The sequence below is a fragment of the Ammospiza nelsoni genome, chromosome 5 (genome assembly GCF_027579445.1).
Source record: "Ammospiza nelsoni isolate bAmmNel1 chromosome 5, bAmmNel1.pri, whole genome shotgun sequence".
In the NCBI taxonomy this organism is placed as follows: domain Eukaryota; kingdom Metazoa; phylum Chordata; class Aves; order Passeriformes; family Passerellidae; genus Ammospiza; species Ammospiza nelsoni.
Window position 1 is genome coordinate 7,127,926 of NC_080637.1, and position 23,654 is coordinate 7,151,579.

At 47.1% G+C, this 23,654-nt stretch overlaps 1 protein-coding gene across 1 annotated transcript in view; it reads right to left on the reverse strand.

Moving 5' to 3' along the window:
* FRMD4A (FERM domain containing 4A) overlaps nucleotides 1-23,654 on the reverse strand; it is a 218,259-nt gene that overhangs the window by 113,678 nt on the left and 80,927 nt on the right. Inside the window, exon 2 of the mRNA XM_059472090.1 lies at nucleotides 17,694-17,759. Coding sequence (XP_059328073.1) covers nucleotides 17,694-17,759 — 66 coding nt within the window. The remainder of the gene's footprint in view (nucleotides 1-17,693; nucleotides 17,760-23,654) is intronic.

Genomic DNA, 23,654 nt, shown 5'->3' on the forward strand with positions numbered 1-23,654 from the left:
GACCCATGTACTGGGGTGATAGCAGAATTAGCCAATGAATGTAATGAACCATGAAAGGAGAAGCTTGGAGAGGAAATTTTTCTAAGCAGGAGGGGTAGAAAGCAAATAAAGGCAGCCTGGCTTCTGAAAAGGAGTGATCCTTGGCCTGTGGATGGGGAAATGCCCAAGTGTGCCATGCAATGGCATGGCACAGGGAGTTGCTGGGCACAGGCTCAGCTTCCTTGACAATGTCCAGAAAATGTCTTTCTGGCTCTTACCCAGCCACATCCTCAGTGCAAAGTGAGATGGAAGCGATTAGACAACTGTATCTGCTCCTGATTTCATTAAACCAGATGTGGAAGGTGGGCAGGAGCAGATCCCACAGCAGCACTGTGTGCAAGGGTATCAGAGACCCTGTTCCCAGTAAATTCCACTGAGTGACAGAGACAAAGTCTCTGGGCTAGCCTGGAGATCAGTCATGCTGCTGGCAGATGCTGGAAGCACAAACACCTCCAGAAAATGATGCTGGAGGTCTTGATGGCCTCTGGCAACTGAAGGCATCTCTGCTGACTGGCCAGCAGCCACACTGCCTGTGTGACAGATCCCTCTCATCTCCCTCTCCCTCCTCATGTCCTACCAGGTGGCTGTGGACCCACCCCCAGACTTGCTCTTTGGCAATGAGTAAACAACTTTATAATTTCTAATGCTGAAGGGCTGCAGTTTTGGAAAGATTTGCACTTCATACACGAGGGTGATGATAATAATCACATTTAATGTGATTTCTGAAAAACGGAGGAAGGTGAATTCGGGGAGGGAAAAGGTTTTGTCATTCTCTGTGATAAAGCAGGAGAGATGTTTCACTTGTAGTAGGGAGTTAGCTTTGATTTTTGGGGGACTCAAGTGCCCCAGTGTCAAAATTCTCTCTTCCTTCACAGACCCTTCCACAACTGTGTGGTAGTTTTTATTCCTTGCATTGGGTACATGCCATGGACTCACTGGATGTCTGCCTCTGATTAACATTCAGAGTTTCATTATTTAAACAGTGGGAGCTGCATTTCTATTGGTTTTGCTTTCCATATACCTTAAACAGTTGTTGACAAAATGAAAGCTTTAGAAACTGGGTAGCCATCATCTGAATATATCCCCACAATTTATTTGGACTTGGGTATTAACCAGGACCATTCATTAACCACCTTCTGATTTGGCATCAGGAGAAAAAGAAGGTGTCACCCCATCCTTTTTTCCTCATGTGTCTGGGCAGCCCTGCAAAAGCCCAGGATGGGCTGAGTGTAGCTTAGGAGATCCTTGCAGCACAGGAAACACCTGTATGGGCTGCTGGTCCCTCTGCCATCAGCTGCTAAGTGGGAATTATACCCTGTACCATTAAATCACAATATAAGATGTTCTTTTTCACCAAGGATACAACCTCCTATTGAAGGAAATCCAGTAGGAAAACCTTTATTTCTACATATTCCTCTGCCAAAATTATTCCTCTGTAAAAGAAATAATTTTTATTTCAAGAGTTTCAAGAGCAGTTTCTTGGTCACTTCAATGTCTGGACTTGAGCTAGATTATTAAGGACTATGGGAAAGAACCTATATATTCAGAAAGACATATGTTCCATTCCACTTGCCCTAGGTCACAGGAAAACATTTGCCTGCCTGTCTGCTCTCTCAGGACGCTCTGAAGATGTGATTGCAGTTTGTGCGAGGAAAAAGATGCCAGAATCTCTTTGAAGAGAAAAGAATCTCCATGGCAAATATATTTCACCCTGCAGTGTCTGAATCCACAGAGGAACTCTTGCTGGTAGGAAAAGTTATAAAAATGAGAGGAGAAATCCCAGAAAAGGCAAAATTCTCAAACACAGACTTAATCTCACACAGAAAGTGGTTATATGAGAGCAAAGAAATATGTTATATCCTTATAATGTAAACCACTGTTGCTCAGTAGAGATTCATCCATCAATACCAGAAGAGAGCTGGCCCATGGTTCTTTGCTGGTTTGCCAGAGTTTTATTAAATGCACAAGAATGCCAAGTCTGTAATGTCTAAAAGTGAATTTATTTAACAATGAACTCTTTGAAAAGGGAGTCCCAGATGTGTAATTAATAATGAATCAGTGATGTGAAATCTGATCCAAAGCCTACTGAAGCTGATAGACAGACTCTGACTTCAAGGAGTTCTGGATAAGGCTCTCATTAGGCAAAAGGAAAAAAAAAATTAAAAGCTGAGCCAGCTAGTTGGTTAAAAAAAATATTACAGCTTGGATTCTGTGCTAAACAAAGACATACAATAATCTGCACTGCACATAAATCCCTTCTCTGCTGACAGGGGACTCACACATTTCTGTGTCTGAAGCTGAACTTGAAATCTAGGAGATAAAATAAAATAAAAAAAGAGCTGTGAGAGAGTCTCCAAAGGAAAACCTCCAGTGGTTTGAAGCACAGCTCATTTCCTCTTGGCATGGAGGGGGAGATAGCTGTCAGATCTGTGTCATCTGCAGGCAGCAGATGCTGCTGCTCCCTGCGTGCGAGGCCGTGCGCGTCCCCCGCCCTGCTCCAGCCCGAGCGCCCACCTCTGCCCAGCCCTGCTGCCTCTCCCTCATCCCCACATAACAAAAAACACAGGGATTATCAGCCTGGAATCCCTGCCAAGCCCAGCAGAGCGTGGTGTCCAAGGGGGGATGCAGCTTGTCTTCCATCAGTGCAACTTAATTCAGTTTGTCAGCGACGCAGACGCTTCGGGTGAGCCTGATGCCATCAGCACCAGCCCAGCACTGCCCAAACTGGGCACTCAGAGATGGGCTCTGGCAGCCTCTGCTTTTCACTCGCCTTTCAGTGGGACTGTGATGGGGAGCTGGAGATGTTTGTTAATGAGCAATTTCATAGCTCCCTATCTTTTAAGGGACACATAAAGTGCACATATTGAGTCATCCCCTTGAGTCAAATATTTTTAAGTACAGTAACACAGCTCATTTTTAAGTAATCAAATAATAATTAAAAATAATCGTCTCCCATTTCTGCTGAGGAACGAATGCATCTACATTGAATTTGCTTCTTTAATAGCAAGTTGTAACTCAATCTAAATGTAAATTCCTGGAGAATCTACTATCTAATTCTCATTATTTCCACTTGCTTAATGCAATTAGAAACATCTGTCACTGATCAACTGTCCACACAGTGAAAACAAATAATAATTCATGCTCTCTGCCTCCAGAGTGTTTTTCAGGGAATGGACTGCTTTAGAACCAGCCACTAGAGCCCAAGAGCTAGAGCTGTGCAAAATGCTTGTGACAAGCCCTGAATCACAGCAAATGTGCCTGACCATCAGTGTCTCTGTAGCTCAGTGGCATTTGCTGAATCATTTGACAAATTCCTAGATATGTATATATATAAGTCACCATCCTGCATTCTAGAAATATTTGGCTGTGGGGTACCCGTTCTCAGGAATATATGATGTGCTGGCAGGGACAGATCTCACCCCTTATCCCAAAGCCTGGACCCAAAGTCATGGTGGAGCACACAGATGCAGCTCTGGTTGCTGAAGGAGCATCAAAAGGCCTTTGAAAGGGACATGAGTGCAGGGAGGAAAGACAATGGAGTTACTGGGGCTTATCCCAGCTGCTGTCTGTGTTCCCAATTTATCTGCCTGAAACAAGAGTGGAGGGAAAATGCAGAGTGAGAAGCAGGCAGAAATGCGATCCAGCACCCATGAGATGAACCAGGTCAGGGGCATGGATGGTGCTTCCTCCTCTTTAAAGCATATTAGTGCATATAAACTCTCTGGTTGCTCAACAGACAATAAAAATGAAAAGAGAAGATGAAGTTTAGAAGAATGAACATCATGAAATAGGTTTGTTCATCCCCTGCTCACTACAGATAGGATGGAGAAGGAGTAAAGGCAGAGTGCAGGTGGAAAGGTTATTCTAATCAGGCATCTACTGCTGAAATGTCCTCAAAAGACAGAACAAAATTAATCCAAAAACTTGTCTTTCTGTTAATCAGGAAATTCCACAAGCCAGTGCCACAGCCAAACAGCCTTTTTGCCTTTGAGCTGCTGAGAGGCACATCCCATGCAATGGTCTGGCTGCTGTGTGGGGCTGATGCATGGATGCTGGGATAAAAACAACAAACAATAACACAACAAACCAACAAACATCAGAGGGACTGGGGAAACACCAGCAATGGCCTTGCCCACATCACCATGTGGGTCAGAACAACTCTACACATTAAATGGTTATCCTGGCTTCAAAGTGAGGAGGGCAAAATAAGTGAAAATGGCTTGGCTGCTGAGGTTTATTTTATTCTTAAAAAGGGCAGATGCAAATCTCTTTAGTTCATTCCTTTTCCAGGAGACAAGGGTAACTTAGAGCTACTACAAGATCCACTCTGACAAGCTGAAGCCTCTAACTCTGTCTGGGCTGCCAAACCAGGAGGGCCAGGATGAGATGGGACTTGTTGGCCTGCGCACAACCTTGTCAGGTCGCATTTAGTCACCAATGCACCTCCTGCTCCAAACCTCCATCCTGCACTGTAACCACAGGGTTATGCACCCAGCAATGAGCCACTGGTACCTCTGCAGTTTGGCAGTGTGACCCCAGTGGGCCAAAATGTACCTGTGCCCGAGGGAGGGTGAGGGGATGCCTGTGGTACTCAGTCTCTGTTACTCCAGGGATGAAGAGGATGGTGGCTCCCAAAGGCAGATGTGACAGGGACCAGGCTGCAGCTGCTTGTACAGGAGGGCACAGGAGGCACTTGTTCTGCTAATGGGGATGCTGAAGCCTGGCAGCACAGAGGAGGGGAGACTCCTCACCAAGATGGAGATAAGTCACTGAACCAAAATCTGTACTATTAACCAATTTTCCCAAAGATAAAACCTGGCATGTTTTGCTGGCTTTACCTCCAAGCATCTTGTTTGACCTGCTACCTAGATAGCGTCAAAGTCAGAACAGAGCTGAAGCTTCCTCCCAAGACAGATTTAGAATTGTGCTTCTTCCTCCCCAAATGTGGGCAGTTTCCCAGCAAAGGTAATAACAGGAGAGTTTTAATTCAAACATAATTGTAATGAGCCATGTCTGAGTGCAGAGAGATGGGAAAGTAAAAGATATCCTATCTTTGTGAACAACCTCTCATCCAAAAGGATTGCCTCTTTGGGAGAGGTCAGGGCAGGAATGCAAGGGGACAATGGGTACATCTTGCTGCTCATGATGAGCCAGTGCAGGTTTTTTTACAGCATGACCCAATTATAAGCCAAGAGCCATCTCCTCTGTCCTGAAAATTAGAAAAGCTGATGGTTTTCCTGATGATATCCAGTATTGTGGCCGACACAAGTGCCACAGGCAGGCTTTCTGTGCTCACAGTGACTGCCTCACTCCTCCTCCAGGCACCCAGCTCAGGCTGTGCTGCTGTCAGCAGCTACTGCAGCCCTTGGGGGAAATAATCCACCAAAGACAGAGACAAATCCATTTCGACTTCACAGAGCCCAGAGCTTCCCCATAAGTAGGCACTTCTCCAAAATAAAGCAATGAGCCACACTGGGAATACAGCAAGGTTTGGGGATTGGAGATTTGTGCTATCACTTGAGGCATTTTGCATTATTTCCAGAGAGAATGGTCCTAAAAAAACACACTCCTGGACAAAAGCAGAGGGAATGGATTGGGACTGTAGGGGGAGAGGTGGGGTATTCAGGGCTGGGGAACATCAGGTGTCCCTCAGGAAGGGCAGCATGGCCTCCTTGCACGCCTGTGCTGCCCATCCCAAGCCTCCTGCCCCCTCAGTGTGGTTGCAGGTGTCTCCTGTACCTGTGGGCTGAACCAGCCCCAGCAGCCTTTGCTGGCAGCACCATGGTGCCAGCACCAGCTCCTCTTTGCTTTGCTTAGTGTCATTGCCAGGTGTGATGCTCAAACCTGTGTCTGTGTAAGCACACCTGAGCTGCTCTAAACCACCTGGCCTGAATCCATTGCTGCAGGCAAACTGTTCCCACCTGACACCATGCAGCCATGGCCAGCTGCTGCTTTGGGTTACCTGCAGCAAGGGAAAGGAAAAGGAAATTATTTCCTAGTGAGACAGTTAAGACCCTTTTTGCTCATTATGTGCAATGCCCCTGAGCCCAGGAGCCTCACTTATGGCCAAAGCTCTCACTGTGTCATGCTGAAGGAATTGCCTTTTGGTTGAAAGTTGAGATCTTTTGTCTAAGTTGCATCCATTGAGGCTGAAAAGGAAAGGGAATAGAAAACAATTTTCTATAAGCTGAGTAACGCAGCTTAGACAATCAAGCCGCTCACCCATTCACTATCAACCTAGCATTTGTGCTGCAAAGCCTGATGGCAGCAATAAGGGGAAATGTTCCATCCTGAAATGCTAGCTCCAATTGGAAATGCACATTTTTCACCTTTGCAGGAAAGCAAATCTGCTCTGCTGCCTTGTTCATCATTTCTCCTGAGCTACACTCCTCTAGATGGTTCAGTATCTCCTGGAATCATCTCCAGTACATCTGTTATTATTTTTTAAAATTGCTTGCTCAGACCATGCTATAAAAAAAATAATTTTCTATTTCCACCATCTTCCAGGAGACAGCTTTTATCCTGTGCCATGTTTAGCACTTTCTCACCTGAATTTACTACTTGGGTTTCTTGTCCAGCCAGGAGGACATGAAAGGAGCAGCTGGAGCCAGAACAGGACTGGTATAATCACCCACAGTGTGAACACCTATGAGACAGCTGATTGTACAGAGCTTTTGCAGCTGAGGAGACAAAGGGGCACGACTCATTTCAGATGATCCCTTTTAGGATGAGCTCAGCTGTGCCCTACAAGTGCCCTCATCCCTCCACCAGCTCTAAAAGTGTGGCTCAGGCACAGACACCCACATTGTTTGTGCCTTAAGTGAAAAGACGTGAATCTCACCACTGCCTGCTGTGGCACACATCGGACAAGCCAGGCTGGAGGTGAGGGATGGGATGTGGCACCAACACAAGGGCTACTCCACCATGAAGGAGCAGTAGCAGAGAGTAGGAGGAGCACTGTGAATTTCAGCCTCGTTGTCCTGCTGCTAAACCAAATTTACTTCCTCTGTTGAGCTTGCTGGTGCCTCACAGCTGGGCAGACCCTGCAGTTGCTCCTGGGTGGGGGAAGCAAGGCTGGGTGACACTGGCTGGTCCATGGCTGGAGCAGCATCTCATGGAATACAATGACATGCTTCACAGCCACTGCTGGACACTGGCAGGTTGGTCCAGGCTGAACAAAAGCTCCACTGAAGCCATGGAGCAGCTGAGCCTGGCAGAAACAATAGTGATTTTTTGAATTTCTCCCAAGTAACTGTGAATGAGATGTTTTCTCTGTAATGGACCCATTAGATGTTCGATGTGCCATTCCTGTGTTGGTGTATGTGGTGAGAGGTCAGCAGGACAAACTGCTGATGCCAATGCTCTGCAAAGCTTCAGGAGTTACCTCACAGGAAAGGAAACAGCTTTCTTCCTTCACCAGATGTTTTAGTGCGATTTTCATCAGCCCCTTCCCTCCCCACCCCCCGTGATTTTGAAAAGTTCCAGGTGTGCTCAAAATTAAGGGTTTTTGACAAATTTTAGCAGAAGAACTGCAAAACATACTGAATATCTTCATCCGCATTTAGCCAGCTGTAAAGAACATTCAGCTCTCAGCATATGCAATATGAATAAACATGTGTCTTCAGCTTATCTCTCTCCTGACAGCTCACGGATAGCTCCCCAGCCTGTATTAGTTTAAATGCAATTTACTCTGGAAGACTGATAATAGGGGTATTGATTACGCAGGCCTTTGGAAATCACACCCTCATTTCCCTCTGTGGAGGGCAATGATTGCCATTCCCAGTTCATTTTCTCCTGAGGCTGGAAGGACTTTGCTGTGGGAGTCTTTCTCCTGAGGCTCCTCACGTGGCACCTGTGCAGGGCTCAGTTACAGGGGTCCAAGGGCACACGGGGTAAAACTAGCTCTCAGTACATGGGGTAAAACCAGCTCTCAGCACTGCTCAGAAGCCACCAGGCAGCTCAAAATGAGGGGATGTGCAGCACTGCTGTACCAGGAAAGCATCCCCCCCCCCAGCTAACCTCCTCAGGACACACAAGTACCTCTGCTGTCGGCAAGGTCACTCCTGACTGTCCCAGGGTGACATTATGATGCTTGTATCCCCAGTTGTTGCTCTGTTTATGCTGGATATTATGTTCTGTGCCTTCAGGACTGGCTCTGAAGAGTGAAAGTTTTGTTTTGTTATCAGCCACTCCCCCATGGCTGGTGGGACACACAGACAAGGCAGTACATGGTGCTGCTTTTGCCTTTTTGCTTTGCTCTTGCTTCTGCTTTGCTCTTGCTTTTTGCTTCTGCTCATTAGTTAGTTTAGCTAAACAGTCCAAATTTTTCCTGGACTGTTTTTCCTTTCCTTGTTTTTGAACCACTCGAGCCTGCTCCGGACTGGGACCTGGGAACACGGAGAGTTTGCACCCTGTGGCCTAGCGGGGCCTACTCTGGGCAGCAGCTGCCCCAGAGCCGGAGGGACTGAGAACAGAGCGACCACCCCCAGAGAGACTTTCTGAATTTGTCATCTTTTTCAGAGCAGTGACAGAGTGGTGTCATCCAGTATTGTTCATTTTGTGTGTTGGGGGTGCTGTGCCTGTTAAATAAACAGGTTCTTTCCACTTCTCTCTGAGGAATCCTTCCCAGTTACGGGGAGCAGCTGTGTGGGTTTGCTTTCTGGAGTGGCCCCCTTTTGGAGGTTTTCTCCCAAATTTGTCCTAAACCAGGACACTGACCCTCCACAATCTCAGGGACACTTTGCTCCCAGAAGCTATTGCCCCCTGCTTCCACCTGTCCCAGCTTCTGCTGATGCTCCTCCCCTGCCTGTGCTGAGGAACAAATCTGGACAGGCTGAACCATCCCTGCTGGGTTTCATTAATTTCCAGTCCAGCTTTTCCCAGACACAGCTTTGCTTTCTCTAGAGCTGCTTGACCAGATTGACCTTCGGTGCACGGCAGATCCCCTTGGAGGCTCTCCATGTTCCCTGTTTGGGCTCGCTCTTGATCCCTGCCTGCAGCTGTGCACCCTACTTGACCTCTTCAAATCCTGCTCCCTGTGACCCTCACTGATGTGCACGACCTGCCAGCTTGCTCTGCACAGCCTGCCTCGCTGCAATGTTCTCCTCTGGCAGCTCCATCCCTTGAATACCATTTGTAAGCATGGGGGTTGTGTCCATTCTCACCCACGGTGAGCTCTGGGGAGTTTGGAGCATGCAGCACACCTGGGAGCTGCTGAGACTCTGTCCGAAGTTTCCCTCATCTGTCTCACAATCGTCATTGGGGACTGCTGAAGAAAAGACCCTTGTCTGAATCTTCTGGCTCTGTAGAAGAAAGTTACATGCCAAGGGTCCCGAAACCTGAGAGCATTGCTAAGCTGTTGTTCACAGGTGTGTTTGCTGTATGCTACACTAAACCCAATGAAAGAAGAAGGGGGCACCTTGTCTTTTTTGCAACAATAGCCTTGGAAGTTGTCCCACCTCTTGGCCTGGCTGGACTTCTCCTGAGATTTGGGTGATCCCTCACAGACGACTCCTCACCTGTTTTACAACCACCATGACAGACAGACTGAGATGTAAGAAGCCTCTCCATCAAAAACCAAGACATGAAACCCCTATGTGAAAAGCCCCCCCTGACTCTTTCCAAGGACTGAGACTGAAACCCCCAGCCCGGGGAAGGTGTGTGGGGGAGGCAAGCTGACCAAAGCAAGATGGATGATGCCGGTGTGAGCAGTAGGCCAAGAAGACAATGGCTCTCGCCCACTGCTGAGAACATGGACAGTGTGTACCCTTCTCCAAATACCATTATTTTTCCCCAAAAATACAACTGATTCGGTTTCAAGATTCACCCCTTCCCCCATCAAAAAAGAATGTAAGACTGTGGATGAACTGCAACCCTGAGATCTCCCTGGACATGACCTGGTGAACTCCATTGGCTGGACATCAAAGGACTTCGCCGTTCTACGTTTGGTAACTATATACTTTCCCTTCTCTTCCTCCCTCTTTTTCCTTATTTTTCCCTTTTCCCCCAATTCCTCTCCAGCACATTTTGCTGTGGTTATTCAATAAAGGCACATTTGTTTTGATTATCATTGCAACCCCCTGTGCTGTGTTGGTGTTTTTTGCACTCTGAGATCAACCCATGAACCATCACGAAACCTGTTCGTAAGGAAGGATCGTGACAGAGCTGCTGAGCCTGGACCAGCACCACTCTTGTTCTTAATGGAGCCAAGCCAGGGTGCAGAGCACAGGCTCTTCACCCCTGAATCTGAGCCCAGCTCAGGATTTCCCTCTGAGATGCTGATTCTGCCTCCTGTCCGAAATCTTTTCAGTTCTGCCCTCACAATCAAGGGCAACCTTGAGATTATCTGCTTTGCCACCTTCACCCTGCCTGAGATCCCTCTGGCTCTTAAGCTGAACTCCCCAGCTCTAGACACCAATTTTTTTTTTATTTTCTGCCCCTGTTCTCTTCAATTTCCATTTCCCAGCAAACGCTCTCCCCTCCAGGTTTGACTTCTGGGTTTGCTGGAGCCTAAGCTGAGAACTGAACCCCTGAGATACAGCTCTGCAGTCTGACACTAGAAGTTCTGTAAGCCATGGATGGCAGTGGTGGATGCTTTTTGAGGGAATTGGAGAGGCTCTGCAGAGCAGTTCAACAGAGGCACCCCTTGGAGGCTGGAAGGATGGATTTGGTAGCACACCTGGCTCTCCTGGTCCATTTTTCATTTATCCATTTACCTGGTGTAAGACAACATGTAGGTATTGTACAGAAAGTGTGTCTGCAGGAGGTGGGCTGGTGGGAATGCTCCTAGCACCACATTCACTTTGGAGCAACACCAAATGTGTATTTTTTTGGTAAACAGAGAACTTTTCAGCAGAAGAGCTCTTAGCTCGTGGTTCACTGGTTGCTCAGTGAGAGCACAGACATGAATTGTTCTGTTCTGTTCTGTTCAGTTCTGGGGTCCCACCTCCCTTTTGGTACAGCAATCTCTCCTCCATCTCTCCCCATCCCATGGTGACCAAGCCCAGCCATGTATTTGCAGTTTGCAGCTGTGCTCAGGATGATCAGAAGTTTCAAACAGGAGCCTGGGAGGCACACAACGAGCAGGATAAATCTCTCCTGTCAAGAGAGTGGCTTCACACTCCTCATTTCCCTTGAGCCACAGGCTGGGAAGGGGGCAATTCTGTGCTTTGTCCCAGTGATATAAATCCCACTTCAGACACTGCTTGGCAGGATCCTTCTGAGTTCATCCAAAGCTTTGGACTTCCATAATTTTTAATGCCAAAAATGTTAAAACATCCCATTTGCAATTCTGTAAATACTTGCTGGGCTGGTTTACAGTCTCACTCTTGCTGTAGTAAATCAGGATTTATTTCTGAAAGAAACCACAGTCCTAACACTGCAATTTGGAAAAAATAAGGTCTTTCTAGAAGGCATATTTGAGCCCCCTTCAGCTCAAATTAATTTGAAATTATGATTCAAATTCAATGTTTTCACATTTTCTCACTGTGAAGGACTGGATCCTGCCAGTCCTAGTATAAAACTCCACTCAAGTTCAGCCTGGTCTCCAGTTGTTTGTCTGCCCTACAGAAAACACTTTTTTTTTTTTTTTTTTTTTTTTTTTTTTTTGTTTTTTTGTTTTTTTTTTTTTTTTTTTTTTAATTTTTATTTTTTTTTATTTTGGAGAGGAGAGACACATCACCCCATAACCTTCAGAGCCACTCAGAGGACAGTGATCAAGTCACTTCTGAGCCCTTGTATGAAGGAACATTTTCCAGCTGCTTCACTGCAGGCATGGAGAGGCTGGGTGAGAAGAGGAGATGCAGGGATCTTTCCTTGGGCACTCACCAAGGGCATCACTGAGCCCATGCCAGCTCTCCATGCCCAGCAGGACATGCCCTATAGACAACTCCAAGAATATATTCACTGGGCAGCTCCTGCAAGGGTGTAGGGAGGGCAGTGGGGTGGCAGGGCAATACTCACCCCTGTGCTCACCCCCAGGCCAGCACTGGCTGCTACTGCCTTCCACGGGGTGGTTAAAAATGCCTCTGGAGCAGAGCCTGGTGCTCTGCAGGCCTGGAGCTGCCTCTCCTGCATGGCAAGGACAGCTGCTGGCACCCAAACATCTCCATTTACGGTCAGGGCTGCATTTCTGCATCAGCCCTGGAGCTGATGTTCCCAAAAGGATCCCCAGTTCTGGCAGTGGAGCAGGACTGGACCCCATTCTTCTGCAATTATTGTGGCTTCCCTGGGGAGACTGAAGCCATCCTGGGGCTTGTTTATCCACACTGAGGATGGGATATACTGCTGGTCCTCATGCAAAGCCTGTATCCAAAGTTAGGCAGCTCCTCCTGATGTAGGCAGGTGCCAGCCTCAGCACCACCTAAAGGTGATGGCAGTTTCTCTACCAGCCCAGGTAACCACCCTGCTCACTGGCATATAGAAGTGAGGAAGTAGGAAAAGCCCCATGGATTGCAATTTCTTGATCATGAGAAGTACTGAAAATACTGCAAAAACTCCAACAGATTCTTGGGAGGGAGAGCAGACTGTTTTATTTGTCCCTCCAGTCATAATTAATGGTGCTATTGCTCTCAAAAGGTGCCATTGCTTCCCCAGGACAGTGAGCCTCAGGCTGGTGCCAGTGGGGCTGATCCCAGAGGAGTGAGGGACACCAAAACTGAACTCCAAACTGAGCATCCCCCTTGGGATAGCCACACTGGTGACAAGGTGACAGCCACCCATGTGGCAGTGAGTTAGCAGCCCACAGGGCACTCTGCCAGCTCACAGCTCCAGTGTCTCCCAGTCTGGCTTGGAGGAGGCTCCTGGGCATGAGATGCTGCACCAGGCAGGCACACTGCAAACAAATCCTGGGCTCCTGAAAGACTCCTCACTCACTCAGAGCAGAGCTGATTAAGAGGGATGTTCAGTGCATCCTGTTAATTTTGGCTGTGCATGTACAGGTGTCACTGTGCTTCTGCATGCACCTGCATGGCAGCTGGGAGATGGAAATGCTGCAGGAAGAGTTACTCAAGAAATGTCCACATGGAGATAGAGGTGGTTAATCATCAAAATACCTACAGGTTGTGCTGACCCCCTGTCTCTCCCTGTCTTAGTGCTTCCTGGGAAGGAGGTCAGATACAAATTGCCCAGTTATTTCCCACAATGAAATTGCAGAGCTTTCAGACCCCACAGACAGCTCTGCTACAAGCCTCAGATGAGCTCCATTTCTGCAACAGCTCCTCCAGAGAGAAAGAATTAAGAGGCTTAACACTTGTGGATGACAGTTGCCTGAGCTGCTGTCAGATAACAGGCACAGCCAGTGCAGGAGCCAGGATCAAGCCAGGCTGCCTGATTCAGCCATCCCAGAAAAAAAAAAAAAGCCATGTTTATAAAAAACCCACATGGAAAGGAAGGAATTGCCAATTACACAAAAGTCTTTAAATAAAGCAACACAAACCTTTCATGTGCAGCAGGCAAATGATACATGGTCACTGGGAAATAATATAACTGATAGGGAGGCTGTGAGTGGGGAATGGAGGAAATCCATTTTTCAGAAGTATGAAAATGAACTTGCTCACTGAAAAAGATTAGCTGGATAAAGCGAAACATTTTAAATAAAAATAACTGGGCTAGAAACTAAACATGCATCAAACAGAAACAGGAAAAAAACCCCCAGATTTTAAGATCCAAGGAGCCACACTCTGTTCCTGATCAGAAAAAAAAAAACTGTCCAAAAAACCATGCTGTATAAACTTGCCACACACCCCAGATCTTCAACAGGCATTTATCAAATGAAACACACACCAAATGCAACTCTTCTGCCTAATCCCAAGTCAAACAGCCTTTGAGTTTCAGACCCTCAGGAAGAGATTTCCATATGATCCTCCTCTGTCTCTGTTTATGATTAGCCCTTCTAAATTTCAGCATTTATCTGACAAAACACATTGGGGAGGGTTCTCTTTTATCCACAAATCCTCTGTTTCTGCTTTTCCTTAGCTGCTGCTGCACCACTCTGCAGCTGCTTGACTTGGGAGGACAAGATTTCAGTCAGGACCCTTTGTTTGAGTGAAGCCAGGATCTCTTTCCTGATGATGGTAACCCCAAGCCTTGCATTATGTGCCAACACTGGAGCAAGCCAAGATTCACAGAAGGGGTTATAAATGCTGCCTCTGGGCCAAAATCTCACTTTTGGGGGACAGTAATGCAAATAAAACCTATGTGCCTGGTGGGTCCAACTGGCAATAGCTGTGTGGCCTGTCAGAGGGTTTTTTGCAGTTTTGGGAGGGAATTCGTGGTGTTGAAACATTTCAGTCTGGCCTGGCAGAGCTGTCACACTGAGCCACTGCTGACTCCTGTGAGCAGAAGCACCAATTCCCCTCCCTGTCCTCCTGCAGCCTGGCCCTCATTACCCACCAATTGATATGTTCCAAACGACAGATTCATGAACCCCCATGTCTGATCACAGCTAATCCACAGACAAAAAGGGAGCACATTTGCTTAACACATTGCTTTTTGCAAACACCCTGATTGTTCCCAGATGCATCTGGCTTTGCCCAGCAGCACTTCAGGCAGGATAGGAAATTTCATCTCCCCAGAGTCACTGGCCAAAGCTTTTTCAAGATCTTCTGCATCCCTTTGAGGGAGCTGCACTCAGCTCTCTCCTTCAATCAGACCCAGCTTCTTCTGCTGCTTTTTCTCTACACCAAAGAGGAGTACCCCAAAGATGAACAGAGGGCTGGAGCATATCTCCCATGAAGAAAAGAGAGCTGGGGTTGTTCAGCCTGGAAAAGAGAAGAGTCCAGGGAGACCCCACTGCAACCCTCCAGTACTTAAAGGAGGATTATTAAAAAGAGGGAGAGTTACTTTTTCCATGGGCAGATAGAGATGGGAAAAGGGGGCATTGTTTTAAACTAAAAAAAGGGAGGGATTTAGATTAGGTGTTAGGAAGAAATTCTTTACTCAGTTCTAGTGAAAGGTGGCCGTGCCCATGGCAGGGGGAGTGAAGCTAGATTGTCTTTAAGATCCCTTCCAACCCAAACCTTTCTGTGATTCTATGAAAATACAGCAGCAGGATCCCTGAACCCTCCTCCAGGCAGAGCACCTGATATCACACACACAAGCCCTGAAAGGCAATGTAAAGCCAGACCCATGTTAGGCTGTTATTTTGATCTCACCTGTGGAGAGAAATCAAATTTACTGATTACTAGCACTCTTTCCTAAACTTTCACAGGAATGGAAAAGCTTTCAAGAAAGGTTGAGGTTGGTGTAAAGGAGGAAATTTCACATGAGAATTTAAGGGACAGACTCCTGAGCAATTCAAGCCAATGCAGGTCTAGATCTTGAGGCCCAACTAAGCTCTTTCATGATAAAACCCAGCAAACCAGCCCAGTGTTCCAGCCCATGGTAAGACACCCACAGAAAACCACAGCTTTGAAGTGACAGCCAGAAGCTTGGGCTTGGATGAACACTTTATTTACAGCTTCTAGTTCCATTCAGCTACAAGATTAGGTAACACTAATAAAAACAACGGTGCTCAGAACTTACAAAACAATTTTTATCTGAAATCTCACGATAAGATACAAACAATATGGGTCAGCTGGTGAGATTTCCCCTAGCAGAGTGCATGCTGCTCCCTGAGGGAGCTGAGCCCACTGGGACAAAGAGCTGCTCATCTCTTTGGGTAACCTCAGTCCACTTCTGCTGAGTGGAGCAGCTCCAGAACCACCCAACACTGGTGGCTTTGCCTGTGCTTTACAGGCAGGCAAACCAAAGTGCTGTGCCCATGTCTGCAAAGAGAATCAATACTGGAGACATCCTCAAGTCCAAAACATCCACCTTCCTCTTCATCTGCTCCACCCAAAAGCGATTTCACCCTGACTAGAAGCTGCCTAACAGCATTGTCATTAGGCCAGAAAAGCATCTGAGATGCCTCAGTGGATACTCCTGTATAAATGGGGGCATGGGGGAGCTCAGAGATCTGAGTACTGCATGCAACAGAGGTTACTGCTTTTTCTGGGCATGAATTTTTCATCATCACCCTCCCAGCTTCCCCCATTCACACATTACTTGAAAACAGCAAAACAATTTGTTGTACTAATAAAATTCAACCATGGGTCACTTGCAAACTAGTTAGTGTGATTTACAGAGCAATTTGCTTCCTCTATTGATTACAAGGAATTCCACTGAAGGTGTGATCAAACACTTAGAAAAACATGATATCACGTGGCATCATTCCTGCTGCCTTGGAAGTGGACACGTTTTCCCAGACCAGCCTCCTTGGCTGTCATCCTCCTGTGGTTTTTTAGTGTCATTGATCAAACCCCAAATAAGTAGGTTAGCCAGGGCAGCTCTCATAGATTTCCTGCAGTATATTTTAAGCTGTGATTATTAATATACCGAGCAGTGCTTTAGCAGAGCTGTTCTCCAATAGTCCCTTTTAATTTTTAATTGAACTAAGAAAAATTAGAAAAGGCATTTAGATGACACAGGAAGCCAAGTGCTGTGTCCTAGTGATGAAGGTGACTAAACTTCCCCCCCAGCCAGCTGCAGAGCATCAGAGAACCTGGTGCAGCCTATGCAGAGACCATTGGTATGGTGTTTTGTTTTAATTAGTCATCCTCATTTAGCTGTTCTCCTTCCACCACTGGCCTGACTCATGGTTATCCAGGCACTCTCTGAACACTCTGTGTGTCAGGGGCAGCTGAGGGATTTCACCTCCTAGATGACTGTAAAAACATTACCCATTAACAGTTTTGTAATGGTATTTTTAAGCAACTTTCCAGAACGTGAGGCTGAACGTGTTTCCTGTGATTCAAGTCCCCTCCAGCCATCCCCATTCAGGTGCTGGGCAGGATCCTGCCCCCCCTCACATCTTATCAGCTGTAGCCAGGGCATTTGGGTGCTATGGGAAGTTTCATTTCCTGCTGCTTTGGCTGCCTGTGGCTGCCTGTGGAAGCCTTTGTAAAAGGAAAGACATTCTTCTAATTCTTGCTGTTAACCCGTTGGGGATCTCTGAGACAGGAGCCAAAATTGTCAGGAAAGTGTAGGATGCTACAGCTTTCACCAGCCATTCCTGACAAATCCACCACCAGACTCTCATTGTTTCCAGCCTTCCTTCTTTTTATTTAAAGTAAAAAATAAGGCAGATGGAACATGGACTAATTTTAATACATATTTGTGTTTGACACATGAGCCTACAAGAAATCCCTGCCTGTGGCATGACCACCACAGCATCTTCTGCTGCCAACCACACTCACAGAGCATGGGCACAATCCCCTCTGATGTGCAGCCCAGCAATTTAGGATGGCAAGCAGAGAACTGGAGGTATTTTAAGCAGATGCAAGGCATTTCTCATAGCTAAGCAGTGCCTCAAAAACATAGTTAAGAGATATAATAACAGTGTCAAAAATGACCAGAGGTGCTTTTCTATCTCATTGGCAGGGACTGGGACAGTTTTGGCACAGCATAAAGTAAAAATATGTCTTCAATTAGTCCTTCCCACAGATATGCCTCTGCAGATCCTTCCCAGGCAGCCCTACTGCAGCTTCCCTGAGCTCTGCAGGCAACCACAGCGTGAGGCTGCTGAAAAAACGAGCTGAAAACCCTTTACTATCCCCACCCTGGTGAAAACCCACGGCTCTAGCAAACTATCAAAAGATGAAATGTGCAGTTCCTACCTGAACAAGGAGCTCCAGCTTCCTGTCATCAAGGAGGTGCACTTGGCATCTGCGACCCTCTGTCATCTGCAAGGGAGAAGAGGAACACGTGTCAGGGTGTCTGGAGTCACAGCTGAGCATGTGGCTGCTGGCTTCCCCCAGCACAACTTGGAGCCTTTCATTCAGTGCAGTCCTTTTGGTTTGTGTTTACTCCTTCCTTTTTAAATTAATCCCCCTTCTTTTGGCACCAGGGTAAAGAAAAGGCTGGAAGGAGAAAAAGAGAAGCCACCCTGGGAGCTGTCACGGAGTGGTGTTTGGTGCCTGCTGGGATGCAGCTGCCAGGAGGAGGAGGGTGCTCCAGTGTGCACAGTGGGGGCAGGTTTGCAGCACAGGGGCCCTGATGTTTCACATTGAGGCCTCCAGCTCTGCAGCTGGCTTGGCTGGCAGAGGAGACATCCAGGCAAGCTTCCCCAAGCCCCTCACCAGCAGAGATCCAGCCAGGCCACAGGGACTGTGGGGCCAGGCTCCTCCCTGGCTGTGCTGATGCTGCTCCCTGGAGTGGCACCAGGGGCTTGCTTGGCCCTGAATCCTGAAATGGGCTTGTCCTACTTGGAGTATCCTATTTAGGATGTACCACAGGAGCCACTTCTGACATTGCTGTACTGGTCCAAGGTGCTTCCACACCAGCAGTTTATTACAAGAGTTAACAAATAATATCATTGAAACTATTATGTGTACAAGGCTTATATGAGATTTCCAAGGTCCATGGATTGGGGTCCTAAGAAATAAATGGGCTGTGGTCTGAGGAACTCCTCTATGGAGCATCAAGCCCTCTCTTGCACAGAGCACCGTGAGCGACGAGCAACTTTGCTCTGCAGAGTTACAGATCCCAGCTCAGTCCCACAAAGCCCTTCAGAGACAGGCACAATCCCACTATATTAATGGGATATGGGCAGCCTTAAGCCTCTTTGGCTCTTGGAAATCCCTTTCTCAGCAGGACTTAGGCAGCACACAGGCAGCCCCCCAGTGTGGGCGCACCCTACAATGCTCATGCACACCTGGACCCACGTTGGCACAGACCCAGAGCAGCCCCACAACTCAGCTTAGCCCCCCAGGGACCCACCAGCTGCAGCCAAGGCACCTTCCTGTGCTTTGCATGGATCCCCAGCTCAATTTAATAATATTGCTTGCCATGGCAAGTATCACCAAGTCTAAAGTATCACCAGAAGGGAGCAGAGTCCACAGGATCTGGGTGGGAGGGGGTCACAGGCTGCTGGAGACAAAAGTGCTGCAGCATCCTGGGCATTCCTGCCCTCATCCATCACCTCTTCCCACCAGTGCCAAGCTGAGCCCCTGACACAAAGCTGCCTTGCAGAGAGTGGGAACTGTGCTTGGGGGGTTAACTGAGGACAGCTCAGCTTTTTGCTTCAGCTCTGCGGGTTAAAAATCAGCTGCCCCTATGACTGATGGGGCTGGATGTGCTGGCATGCAGGAGGCAGTGGTGGTTGCTCCACCATCAGCTTTGCCCATTCAGGATTCCAGGCACTGTGTGGCCATTGCCACAGGATCTGCAACCTCAGCCATCTCCAGCACCATCATCCTCATCCTGCTATCTCTCAGCACAGGAGCCCATCAGCCTCTTCTGGGTGCTTCTGTCCTCCCTCTTGACAGCTCCATCCCACATCCATCTCTCCCTTTCCTGGTATCAGACTGAAGTGAGTCTTACCCAGCCCCTTCCACAAAATAGAGATTCAAGAATTCCAACAACTCTGTTGAACCTTAAGCTGGCCATTGAAGAGGCAAAGTTTATTATGAGAAAAATTCTGTCAAAATGAGCTTTTCCCTTCAACTAATCCACAATTTACAATTCTGGAAGACACAATCCCATGTGGTTCACACAGAATTTTTGTTATTCACCCCTTTTTGTTATTCACATCAATGCATCTCTATCCTGCACACAAAATAACATCACCTTCCTTCTCTTCTTCCATCAGCACAACTGGAACCCTGGCACTGCAGCTAAAGGAAAGCCTTGTAAAACAAGGCTTCTCATAAATGTCAACCAGTTACCGCCATGGCAATAAATTGTCTTACGAGAATTTCCTCCAGTAAGAAATGTTATGCAAAAAATAGCTTCTCCTAAGGTCTATTACTTGGTGAGCGAGATTTTTCACTATTAAACAGCTTTCAGCTCAGTTGTAAAAATATGCCAGAGGCTCACAGAAGGGCTTTGCAATGGTTTTTCCTGCTTGGAAGAGTTGTGTGGGTCATGTTCACACAGGCAAGAAGAACCACAAGCTTCCTTCACTGGGCTTCCCCAGCAGATAAAACTCCGAGTGCCTGAGCTGTGCGTTGACATCTCCCTCATCCTCTTACTGTCACATATCCACTGCATCTCCAAGATGAGGAACATGCAGTGATATTCCAGCTTTAATATGAGTTTACCCAAGGCAAGAGATAAAGCAGTGAGTTCATTGTGGCAATGGTAGGGATGGAACACAGTCCTGCTTTCGTGTGTTGTGCTCCATTGGCTATAACAAAGTTGAAATATGAATAAAAGCAGGTGAAAGGGGGAAGAGGGAACATTTTCTGAGATGTCTGACTTTGTGCTGTAGTGTTTCAGCAAAGCACTATGGAGCTTCTTTAGCTCTCTGTACTTTTCCAGCCCGGAGTTTCATAACCCCTTAGTGCTTTCACTGCTAAAAGAAATCCCAAATGCAAACAGCTGGGAACATGAATAAATATCTGAATAAAGCAAAGCTCTGAAATGCAGCACATGATGGTTGACTAATTGAAAGGCCTTTCATGAACATCCCTTGAAGCTCAGCAGGTCCATAGGTTGGAGATCTGCTGCAGCATTTCCTTCCCCCAGCCATGGGGCTTTTCATTTGCCTTAGAAATGAGCAGTGCTTTCCAAGAGAAAAGAAAAGAAGGTAGAGACAGGCTTCCTACTTGATACAAGTTAAAATATGATGGTCCTGCCCTCCCTCCTTTCTGCTTTATTATTCCACCAGGTGTCTGAAGCCCACATTATGTGCTTTTTTGCATTGTTGGATCAATACAAACTCTGCTGGTTCGTCAGAGCAAGGAACGGGAGCATTTCAAAGCACAGCAAGAAGGCCCTGATTTAGCACAGCCTGTCTGGGTAAAAGATGCTGCCTCTGACACTGTGCAAATTGGCTGCTCTGCACTATCTGCTGCTCTGCTGTGCATGGGGCTGGGGCTGGCTCCTGCAAAACCAGCCAGGGAATGCTTTCTGCTTCCCTGAGCAATCAGAGAAGGGAAATCAACACCAAAGCCTCATGAATGGGAGCAGGAGGTCACCAAAATGAGCTGAAAGTTTGGATGGAAGGAGGGAGACCACAGGACTGAATTGAGGTTCTCCCTTCCCAAGACTCTTACCCAGAGAAGGATGGGGGAGAACTAAGCTAAGAGGAATTTGAACTAAAGAGGCACGAAGGCATAACTTTTCCTTCACCTTGAAAAAGCAAAATCCCAGCAAAGGCACAAGAAACAATTGTTGAGCAGACTTCCTGACGAAGAGGGGGACACTCGATGTGGCAGGGAAACGGGGGAGTACAGTTGTGGTTTTCACAGTGAGCTCAGTGAGATTTCTGGTACCAACACAGTTCCCCACTTTCCTTCTGGAGGTCAAGATCCCTCTTCCCTAACTCCAGAAATCAAAAAGCCAAGTTCAGCCTAACAGCTGAGATGCGCTTGATGCTCAAAGACAGAGGGAACACTCAAACATCTCAAGTGAGGTGAGGCAGCTCCTAGAGGGGTTCCATGGCTATCACTGCTGCTCACTCAGCTGCAGCTCTGCCAGGATGCTGTATCCACAGCAATCCCTCAGATTTCCAAAGCTTCTCAAGACATGTGAAGAGGTGGGAGTGTGTTACACGCTCCTGAGTGCTAACAGTTCACCCATATGGCAGCAAGCTGCACGGGCAGGGTGTGAATATGGGCCATGATCATCTCATGGACCACACTTAACACAAGCTCAGATGGAAAATTTGCGCCAAAATGCAGAACACATTTTTTCCCCACCCAAAACAGCTCAGCAACTCACATTTTTATTCTGAAAATCTGCCACTTCTTTTAGTGCCTACTCATGCAGCATGACCCCCCAAAGAGCTTGAAGAACTGAGCATGAGTGCTTTTAAGAAGCTCTGTCATTTATACATGTGAATATGTAAAGATAATATATCTTCAATACCCAAACACAGATACTGCTTTTAAGGCACATGAAGACCTGAAGCAATGTGTCAGTGTGGCTGAGGAGCTGGAGCAGCCTGCAGGAGGGCTGACTGTACACAAGGCATGCATTCTTTCTCTGCTCCTTGGCTTCTGCCTACCTTGAGGACAGAAAATCTGATCCTGACCTTTGCAAAACATCTTGAGGTCCACCACTGACAGCAATTCCTGACATATACGGTTGTTTACTCTAATACAGAGATGCTACAGAAAGGAAATCTGCCTCATGGTTACTCATGGGATCTTCTGAATTGCAGCTGTTTTTCTCAAGGAAAGGATGTTTTAGTTACCTTTATCACAAGACTTTAAATCTCCTTTGGAGGCTTCTACCCAAATATTTACACAATGGGTTTCCTAGGGAAGGCAGGCTGGCGGTTATTTTGCTTTGTGCCATGAAGTGCTCTGATGATTGCCCACCTCTCTATTCATCTTCACTGTAACTCAAACATTGTCTCAGAGAATCCTGTAAACTGTCTGTGACACAGCCCCAAAACCTCCACAACGCTCAGCTAATCCCTGTACATCCAACACTTTGTCACTAAATTATCACAACTGCCCACAGAGCTGCTCCATCCAACACAAACTGCCAAGGTGATGGGACGAAACAGCTCCAAAGAGAACCTTTCCCTTTCAGAATGAAAAAACCCTCCTGGTGAAAGCACTGTCACACTAAATAACTCAAAGGCACCAAATGCAAATGCTATTTACAATGTCAGTTCTATAAATATCTGTGGCATGTTTCATTAGCCAATGACTGCAGGAATAAAGAAGAATACAGCATTTTCTTCCTTGAATCACATCAGAAATTATAATTGGAGGCAATTACTGTGCTGAATCCACAAAAATCTGTGTCACTATGTCCACTGTTTGGACAGAGCTGCTGAAAGCAGATAGAGAGAGATGACAGCCCACTGATTACAGTAAACTCTTAGATTAAACATCCTGCTCCCACTTGACCACTTCTTACCGCCTTCTCATCCTGGCAACTCCTAAGCTTGTTGAGAGAGAGAGGGAGGAAAAGCAGTGTGTTTTTGATGTCTGCACAGCTTTGCACATGTGGCAGCACTTCACTTTCCTGAACTGGGGCCAGTCTGGCAAGCAGCTGCCTGTAGCACTGACCAGCACTGCCTCTGCATGTGCCTGCGTCCATCTGCTGTCTCCTGGCCTACACTCACACTTCAAGACCCTGGAGGAATGGACTATCTTTATTTTTATGCCATGTGTTTGCAGAGCATCCTTGCTGTTGCTGGTCTGCATCTGCACCTAATGAATGTTACTGAGGGTGGCTGGGATGAGGGTGGCTGTGAGTGTGAAGAGCTGAGCCACAGGGCTGACCCTTGATGGGGACCTGGGAGAGGGGACATGAGGAGGAGGAGGAACACTGGCTGGGCTCTGCCCTTGGGGCTTGCTTGTTTTTGCAGGCATAGAGTCACAGAATCATTAAGGTTGGAAAGACTTCCAAGAACACCAAGCCCAACCAAACACCATCATGCCCACTAAATCATATTGTGCAGCGACACAGCTACTGCTTTTTCAAACACTTCCAGGGGTGGTGACTCCACTTCCCTGGAGAGCCTGTTCCAATGCTTAAATCTGGTCATTTAGGTGTGAATCTACGGGAAAGATACCTAATGAAGAGAAGGAAGATAACTTGGTGCAAATCTGGTTCACCTGTCCCAGCCATGGGACTTGCCCAGGGCCCTGCACTGGTGAGCACATCACCATGGT